The 10,034-nt window shown below is 40.5% G+C and overlaps 1 protein-coding gene across 1 annotated transcript; it reads left to right on the forward strand.

Moving 5' to 3' along the window:
* The first annotated feature begins 7,100 nt into the window (after nucleotides 1-7,100).
* LOC104501858 (zinc finger protein 407-like) lies at nucleotides 7,101-9,728 on the forward strand. The gene is made up of 2 exons (XM_010145742.1): nucleotides 7,101-7,146; nucleotides 8,377-9,728. The coding sequence occupies exons 1-2, from the start codon at nucleotides 7,101-7,103 to the stop codon at nucleotides 9,726-9,728; spliced, it is 1,398 nt and encodes a 465-aa protein (XP_010144044.1).
* The last annotated feature ends 306 nt before the right edge of the window (nucleotides 9,729-10,034 follow it).

The raw sequence follows: 10,034 nt of genomic DNA on the forward strand, positions 1-10,034 counted from the left end.
AACTGGTTATAATGTTCTCTACCCTTTGAGCAGATATATATCACTCCTCCAGTTTTCTTTCCTATACTCCCGAGCAGGTGAGAGAGAGAAAGGAAAATGTCGACTCTATTACAGTGTGCAGATAAAAAGCTGCAAAAAGTTAACAAAATTAGCCAATCTCATATTGGCCCAGCATAGCTCCTTCTTCCTGACAGTTTATTACTTCCAATTATATGGATCAGGGCTCATTCCCGTATGGTTTTGATCAAGTCCACAAAAGAGAGTGCAGTCATCTCCTCCAATATTTTGGATATTGAAACAACATTTTTTTCTGCTAAGATAATGCATTAATTCCCTTAGTTATGAGCATTAGCTTTTGATATCACCCATCCCGTAGACTCCTGACACCTGGCATACTGAGAAGTGCTGTCCTTGAAGTTACTGTAGTGCACAGTGTTCAGAACTGATCGCTGATATTTCGTTAGCATTTACGAGCAACGTCTTGGCAGAGGGTGACCTCTAGTACTGTCTCTAAACATTTTCAATTTACAGATTCAAGAATTTTTGTTGTCTTTGCCTCTCATTCGTTTGAAGAGGTCAGCCCTTTATGAGTTTGCCACAAGAAAGAGGTTCAAAACACGCTATGTACTTAAACAGCTTAACAGGAATATAGACACAATGAACTCACGACATACAATTCATTTTAATATTTATAGAAGAAATTCACATTGGTTTAAGTGTACACAAGCAGCTGCTGTCATTTGGCTATGAGCAGATGTTAGACCTCCGAAAGCTTTGCTGATAATTAAAATACTAACAGTTAGTGTTTTACCCCAGCTGCAGGTTCTGTTTACTGTAAATTTGATTTTAATGGTGCCTCTGTGCAGTTATTGAATAGAGGTTTGTTTTCTACTATACATACAAAAGTGTCTACAATGAAGACAAATTTCCCTTAATTTACTCTGGAAAGATATGAATATACACTGTAACATAGCTGAATTTATAAATGAAATACAGATATGACTATCACATTGGCAATGGTAGTTTATGCTGTTTTAACTAACAAAAGGAACTAGGGAAACTTACTGTTTCTAGTTATTCCCAATCATTCCCCCTAAAAACTGCTGTGCCTTTCAAATGGGCTGAGACGTGCCCTGGAGCAAAGAACAGGTGCACCTTTTCACTGAATGGGTGCGTAAATCAGAAGAAGTAAATACAGGAATCCACGATGCTTGTACTTGATAGGTATGCAGAAGAATATAATTTCTGCTTGATCGTTTAATAACGTGGTGTTTTATTTTAGGTATCCCTTACAAGTGTCTGTTCTCTTTAGCGCGTGGATGTACATCAAACATTAGGGAAGGCTATCCGCTTTCGGAATTGTTAATCCCAAGGGCCTGATTATGCAAACACAATGCATAATGCAAGCTACCATGTTTTAGTCCCTTTGAGACTATTGAGGCTAACTATGGCAGTAAGCAGTACTCTGGATAAATAAATGTTTATAAGACTAGGATCTAAATGTATATATTCTTCAAAAAACAAAAACTCTTGCTGAGATAATAATGACAAAAAGGGGGTTTTGCTTTTTTTTTGACAAAACAGTTACTGCCTGCGACTAGACATGTTTCAGAAATCCGGATGATTTTCCTTATGAGCAGAGCTGGTGTAGGTTTTTTCCCCTGATTTTCTCATATGAGCATTCACATTGTTTTTCGTATTCTCGTATGTTCTGTCTGCCTAGGAAAGAGAAACCTCCAGTTTGACCACGCACAACCAATACCTCTTGAAATTGGGATTCCGATTTAAAAGTGCTAAAAATGCAGTTACGCTGCAGGGGATTAAACAGAAAAAGTGCATCCACGTAGCATCAATGTCAGTCATCCCCAAACTGAGGGCCAGAGTAGCCTTTGAAGTTGGGCAGCCAAGAAATGTCCAGGCTGGCTGTCCTCCTCCCGAGCTGCTAAACTGCACTGGAAGAGCTCGCTGAAACGCCCAGACCCAATCCTAGCGCTGCCTGCCCGTACCGGTAATTGCCGGGTATGCCACAGTCAGGTTTTTGCTCACGCATAGGAGCTGAAGCACAAACCTGCAAGGTGGCAAGCAGGTCAAGAGGCAAAGTAGTCACAAGTAAATCAGTTACTGTGCAGGTTAGGCGGTTGTAAAAGCTGCACGTTAACACTGACCATGTTTGCCGTCGTTGGTGGGAGTTTCGGTATGTGTATTTTTTTATTTGTGTAGCTTCTGTAACACTGGGCTCCATAGTGTTCAGTTTTGACCCTGAGTGCAGGAAAAGAGAGACTGAAATTTTTCAGAGAAGGCCTTTTCCCAAAGGTTAATCGGACACTGGAGGGAAACTAAACCAAACCAAACAAACTGCCTGAACACCCTAACTGAATGGCCCAGCTATTTATTTTGGTGGTTGGTTTTTTCTTTTGTTTCTTTTTGTTGCCATTCTCTTAGTCCTCTGAGGTGGGGGAGGCAAAAATAATAAGCATGAAATTTCAGCCTGTTTTTCAAAGGAAAAAAATTTACAAAAATATTTTCTTTTACATTTTGAAGAAGCTAAAAGGACATCTGCTGCTTTGTTCAAGATACCTGAAAGGTTAAACCTTCATCCTTTATTCAAGCAATTCTTAGAAGACCTTGAAGTTTCTAAACATGATTGAGTGGTTAAGGACAAAGCTAGAAGCCAAAGATGTGTTGAGTTTCAGCACTGCAACATGACATTACCAGTTTTTTAAGGATAAACTGAATTATTAACTTTATTTGGGAATTGTTTGTGTTGTTTAATTTTCTTTTTACAGTAATAATATACTGAAGGGGGGTGGGGTGGTGGAAACGTGCTGCATTGGTATCTCTTGAGATTTACATACTTGGTGTCAATGGTGGAATTTTCTTTTATGTCTTCCGGGGAGCTGGCGAAGTCTCCTATAAGTATACTTATTTGTACTGCTTTACAAATATTTGCTGCCTTTGTGGACATAATAGTTCTGACAGAGCTGGTTTGGGTTGCTGATTTATTTAACTTCTTGGTATGAGCCGTCGTATTTTCTTTCTTTCGGTAGAAGGCATGAATGAGCCTTAAAGACATGAATGAGCCATAAACAAGCAACCCCTTATTTCACAGCTTAACTAGCTGGTTTAGAAAATGCTGGCCCATGCATTGCTTGCACAGAGAAACCTTACAAATGAGAAAGAATAGTTTTCACTATGGTTAAGGAACAGAGTTCTGAAAAATGTGGCTTATTATTAATGGCCTCCGAAAATCAAGGAAATCCTGATGTTATAACATAATCCCACAGTTCTTGGACTGCACTTAATTAATTAGAGATCACTACAAAAATAATTTTAAAAATGGAAAGAAAAAAAGAACAGAAACTTGGAGCTTGATCAAGGTCTAAATTATTTCCTTATGGTGGACTTACAGTACCATTCGAAATACTGTGCTGCCATGTAGATAATAACTTTGAAAATTAAAAATCAGTTGCTCATTCAAGGGATGCCCAATATAAGTTGAATTTTCTGTATCTTTTAAATTCCTTGAAAGTTGTATTTAATTGAAGAAGATGTTTCTTTGCATTCACATAATTTAATATTCATTGCCTTATTGCAAGATACCAAATACTTGTATGTGTCAATAAATAACTTACCTAATTACCAAAGTATGAAAAATTAAGTGTTGCTGAACAGGGTGCTACAAATCAGGCCTCCTAGAACTTTTGCAGGAAAGGAAAATAGCTGGTTTAAGCTTGCTGCGTAAATGCAGATCATTTCCGTCGTTGTAATAGATTATTTCATTTATGACTTACTGCTTTGTCCTAAAGGTGCTCCTTGTGAAGGATGTCCTCAGCCTAGCCTCACCATGCACAACCGCGTGCTGCAACTTTTGGGGAAGGGTTAGAATTCTAAAGAGGCTGCTGGCTGAGAGCAAAGCGGTGCTTTACATATAATATTAGCCCAGACTTTCCTAACGCATTACGCATTTCTTTCTGAGACAAGTCTCCTTAATGCCATCTTTATCTGCTACACGATGCATGAAATCTACTTTCTGTTTTAGAACTGCGGCTGACCCCTGACCCAGCGAGTGATGCCACAATGTGACCTTTCTATTGTCATCAGCTTTCATTCTCCTGAAAATTCTATGAATTTTTATTACAAGTTTTTTTAAACCGAGCTGAGGCTTCAACAAATTACTTGACACAGATGAGATGAAGTTGTTGAAGTAGTGTTAGATAAGTTTTACAGCCAGCATGTGTGCTGCTGAACAGTACAAAGCCAGTGTCCTACAATGTCATACACCAGTAACTGCTGAGCCTACTATTGGATAAATACATCATTTTATGGAACATTGATTGTTCTATAAACCCAATGGAGTATTATGCTCTATGATCAAACCATTTAGATTGTGTGTAGAGCACAGAAAATGCCATATTCAGGATGGTACTAAAAGTGCCATTTGTGTATTTTATGGATGTCATTACGGGGGAAACTTCTCTCTGTAGGCCCTGTTTACTGCAAAATTTTTTAGTCTGTAATGACATTTTTCATTCACAACGTATGCCTTCAAGAGAGGGGGCCCTTGTTTTATTTGTTTCATTCGGGTTTACTGCACAAATCCTGTACATTTTAATTAAATGTAAGCTTAACAAAAGAATAAGGTATTTATTCCGCAGGGAACAAATGATGACAGTAACAAAAGAATAAAACAGACACACAAAAGAAAGTCAGGTATTGAGTAAAAGAGAGGGGAGAAGGCACTGAGCCCTATTTGTAGTTTCCCAGAAGCACATCAAACATCAAAGCATTTCTTTTAGCCCTATTTCGGGAGTTTGTGGTCTCTGAGAATTAAAATAACCCGCAAATATGGATTTAATGTCTAAAAAATCCTGACATTTTCAAATAAAAAACTAACAGTCACTCAGGACTCCAACTGATAAATAATGGCTCTGCTGAAATGACAGACTTCTTGGAAAGCAACCAATTCTGTGATCATTGCACCCCTAGATATGAAACACCTCTTTACAAATTGTCTGAATATGAGCTCTCGTATCATTATATTTTGTCATTTTAATGCCTATTTGTGTATCTTTTTAATTTGCAGTGACACGCAATCAGCAACAAGTCCACTTTTCCTAATATTAATGTGGGCTTGTATTGCAGCTTATGTTTGCCATGTCAGCCAACACTTACCCTTCTCTTTACCCGTTTTTAAGAGGGGGCGAGAGGCTGGCTGGATTTAGTAGGACAACATGATTTGTTGCTACACGCGGTCCAATAATGTGACATGTTCCCTAAATACATAAAATTTCCTACAAATGCTGTGTTGGAGAGCAGTGCTCCATTATAGAAATGCTCTGTTCCAAAGTCGAAATAGCAGCTAAGCCTCAAAATATGTTGTTTTCTAAATATCTTCCCTACTTGGCTTTTCACTGGTAAAACAAAAGAAAACCAGTGAAATCTGCAATTTGTATTTACCATGAAAAATCACTAAAATTGAAGTTGATGTTCCCAGTAAATTCTTGGTCGTAGTCCAGTTAAAATTTAAAGTTACAGTAGATTCACATTAGTTTAAATGACACTTGAACTTCTACACAGCTCAACATTAATTCATTATAGTTGAAATGGAAGAATCTTCAGTGGGTGAATCTTTTACAATCTGATTGAGGCTGTTACATTTTATAGGAGCCATTTTTCAAAGCAGTACTGACAGCACTCGAAGTTATTAAATTGCTGAATCAAAAGATGGACCTGCAATCGCATTTATGAACTGTGATGGAATAGCTGGGGTTGCACTGAGCTGAGGTTAAGATGTTGGTGTAGTTAAGCTTCATCACACCCCTCAGTGACAGCAGTATTTACCCATGTAGTTTACTTTAATGGTCAGGAAGTGGCTTAACTCACCTCTGGATTCAAACAGATTAAGTAAGCAGTCAGAATGGCATAATTATCAGTGCTGCGAGGGATTCGCCGGATAGCTCTTCACCCAGGAGACTTCCCATTCAATTGCACAGTAGACTGGGGTTGCATAGATTCACAGTATAGCATTTATTTGAGGAGATGAAAACAGGATGGTTTTCCTTTTTCTTTCCCTTCCCCAGACCGGAGCTTCTCCTCAGTGCAGGATGCTGTGTCCTGTACATAAATTATCGTGATCTTAGGGGAAAGATGTCATGATTTTGCTGTGCACAAGTGAAAATTATGATCTCAGAGTTATTTTGATTTTGAAATCCAGTGGAAAATGCATGATTTGTAGAGTTATTTTGATTTTGTGCCACATCGCTGCCAGGCTCCTCTTTTATCATGTCAACAAAGCAAGATTCCTGAGAGAATTAATTACTTCTACTCTATTAAAAAATGTGGAGGAGCTAAGATAATTGTCATTTTATGTTGATTTCCCCTTCCTATTTTTCTGCTCTTTGGGGGGTCTTGTGAATGTCAGTGCCTACAGAGAGCACAGGAAGAGTGGGGATAAGAACCAGCCGAACCACAGTAAGCCTGACAAAATGCACTTCAATTGCATGTGCCAGATTTATCATGCAGCATCACTTCGAAACACTCTAATGGTTTAAACTGTTAATTTCCTTCTCCAAACACAACCTGCCTTGTGAACTAAGATGGAGAAAGTTGTATAACATCAGTTAGAGACTTGGGAAGGTGATTTGCAGCCTTTCAGCTTAACAAAATTATTTCTTGAGCTTCACAGTACAGTTCTCCACCGGAAGCTTTGTATTAGAAAAAGATAGAGAGAGAGAGAGAGAGAGAGAGAGAGAGAGAGAGAGAGAGAGAGAGAGAGAGAGAGAGGTAGATAGATAGAGAGATAGATAGATAGATTGATGCCAGCAAGAGCTGCCTTGATGTTATCTGAGAGTATTAGCTGAGCAGATCAAGTACCTAGAGGCTGCAAGAGGCCAAGTACTCGGTCTCAGAGTAACGCAGCTCTTAAGTGTGAACTTACCTTTTAGCAAATGTTCTCTGGTTTTTAGAGCCCAGTTTAGTTCTGTGAGAACAGGGCCTGACAGCTCTATGCTCTGGTGAAAGAGCCCTCTTAGACCAGCTTTAGTATCATTTTCTTGACCTCTTGAGTTCAACGGAGCATGTTGTTCACTCGAAGTATCGCGATGGCAGAAGTATCGCACAGTGCTAGCCTGAAATTTGACTTTACAAGTAAATTCTTTTTCTTGCTTATTTTATCCCAAACAAGCTATGACGTATCTATGTGTGTTAGTGACACTACACCTGGTATTCCAGAGATAGGATTTCAGTTTGTGCAGGTGAATTTAAACCAGAGTGAGGTGTGGGTAGTGTCAGCAGCATGGACTTCATCAGCCTCCCCAGGGCCCATCTGGTATTAGACCCTCACCTCATTCTCGGTGTCTGGGACCCACTCTTCCCTTTGCCTGCACTGGTTGTGGCCCAAAGCTCCCAGTGCCTGCAGGAGCTGCAAGAGTGCTTCAGGATGGCACTGCCATGGGGAGAGAGCGAGTGCTAGAGATGTTCTGCCGTGGACATCCACAAAGCTGGTCACAGTGTGCTCTCAGTTATATCTTCAGAAAAATGCTAAAGGCAATGCTGAGGCCGTGCTTTGAGGATGCTAGGCTTGACTTTGGGCAGCTGTGGGCACCATTTACTTTGCTGAAGCTATGTTGTTAGTAATGAGAACTGAGACGGAAACCTGCAAGGACCCAAAACCAGACTGAGTGGCAGGGCAGGCATCTGGAATGTGAAGGTTACAGGTATTTTAATTTGTTAATCGATTACACGTAGAAATATTTAAGAAGTGTGATTGAGGTTTCTCTGGATGGTATTTTACAGAATATCCTGCTTCAGGTAAGCAAATTGCCAAGTGTTTTCTCCAGGTAACTAGGCTGGTGACTGAGTCAGGTGTGCTGGAGAAGATGCTAGGTGAGGAGTGAAGAGGAAGACGATAGCATCAAAATGACAGCATGGCAATTACCTCGCCAACAAAAGCAGGGTATTAAGAAGATCAGCCACAGTTTTTCACACCCAGATATGTTTAATGTAATATACAAGCCTAAAATTCATTACTGAAGAGCTGAATTATCACCGATAGGATCTTCTATAAAAGATGTGTTAATGGCTTTTAACTGTGTACTGTATTTATCTGGGCTTTTTTATACAGCATATTTTTAAAAACACATTTAAATTGTTAATAAGCTACAGAATTGTTAAACTCAGCAATTATTTCAACCTGTAAATACGTTATTTAGAAAAAATGCAAATTGTTTTTGTTCGCTTGCTCATTTTATCTGTGTTTTCTGCCAGTGAAATCTAAAAATTGTCAAGGTATTTTTTCCCATTTAAGCTACAATTTGTTAAAGTAATGAACTGGTATTTGCCATGATACCTTGTTAACAGCTGTATTTTATCTTGTAGGCATTGTGTCCAAGTCCTATGAGTGCCGACTGAAGGGGCAAGGAGCAACCTTTGTGGAAACTGCAAGTCCTTTTACTGCATCAGCACTGGGAGAGGTTTCTCCAGTTAAAGAGAAGGTCTTCCGGGGCAGCAGAAGACAGCCACAGTCACCTGAAGAAGTGCAGCAAGTTATCATTATTCAAGGATACGATGGCGACTTTGCCATTGATGCCTCTGTGGAAGAAACAGCCGCAGCTACCCTGCAGACTCTAGCAATGGCTGGTCAGATGGCCAGAGTGGTCCATATTACAGAAGACGGGCAAGTTATAGCTACGAATCAAAACGGCTCACACGTGAGTAGTGTGGTTCCAGGGCAGATACTTACCGAGCAGTTAGCAGATGGTGCCACACAGGTGGTAGTGGTTGAAGGAACAGGAACTGATATGGAGGAGGCCGTTCGCATAGACGCAGTTCCTGACCCCAGTAGCACTGTACTGCAGCAGATAATGCGACAAGAAGTTTTAGATGCTTCTGAAGCTACAGTCCATCCTCCAGACTCCTCCTCGGCATTAGATGCCCTGCTTTGTGCTGTAACAGAGCTGGGTGAAGTGGAAAACAAACCTGGACTCCATGACAGCAGCAGGTCTAGTCACAAAGATTTCTTGCAAATGCCAAACCCGGAGGTGCCCAGCATTCCCAGTGATGCAGAGGGACAAGAAATACAAATGTTCCATGAAGTTCAAGAGACTCAGGAAGATACCGAACCTGTGGAAGTAGTGACACGGGTCGTGCACCCATCGGCTATAATTGCATCTCAAGAGAGAGCTCAGGCTGCCTTCAAGAAAATGGTCCAAGGAGTATTACAGTTTGCTGTATGTGATACGGCTGCAGCCGACCAGCTGATGAAAGAAGGTGTCACTCAGGTCATTGTAAATGAGGAAGGGACTGTCCATATGGTAGCTGGAGAAGGCTCTCAGATAATTATGCAGGAAGCTGGTAGCCACACGCTCAGTGTCCAAAGCGAGCACATGGATTTAGTTGAGTCGGATGGAGAAATATCACAGATTATTGTCACAGAAGAAATAGCTCAAGCCATGGCTGAAGGCTCTGATGGCGACTTCTCTGAAGGTGCAACCCACTACATCGTCACAGAATTGCCATCAGACATGCAGGATGAGCCTGGTGTGTACTCACATGCTGTGATAGAGACAGCTGGGTCTCAAGAGATTTTGCAGGCTGGTAGTGCCATAAAAGCAGAACCTGTATCCCCTGACAGAGCAGGGGAACAGTTAACAAGCATGGTCATTTATACAGAGGGTGATTCACAAGTAATTCAAGGCCAGAGAAATGATAACGAAGTACAAGAAGCATGAAGAGCTTTATCTCCTAGGGTTGATGCTGGCCAAAGCTGGAAATGACCAGATCCATGGAGGTATGGAATTCCCAGATCCATGGAGGCACTGTGTATTCCTGGAACATTCTCTGTAAAACCTTCTCAATACGACATCTTCCCAGCCAGGTAACCCATATGCACCCCGCGAGAGGTGAAAGTCGGCTACTCAGAAGAGTTCACTGAAAAGGATCGTACAATCTTGGTACAATAGCTCTAAGAGATATTATATGGGATTACTATCAAGCAAGCATATTAGGGTACAAAAGAGGATAAAAAGCCCTCCCCC

Source organism: Buceros rhinoceros, unplaced genomic scaffold (assembly GCF_000710305.1).
Source record: "Buceros rhinoceros silvestris isolate BGI_N320 unplaced genomic scaffold, ASM71030v1 scaffold10051, whole genome shotgun sequence".
Taxonomy (NCBI): Eukaryota; Metazoa; Chordata; class Aves; order Bucerotiformes; family Bucerotidae; genus Buceros; species Buceros rhinoceros.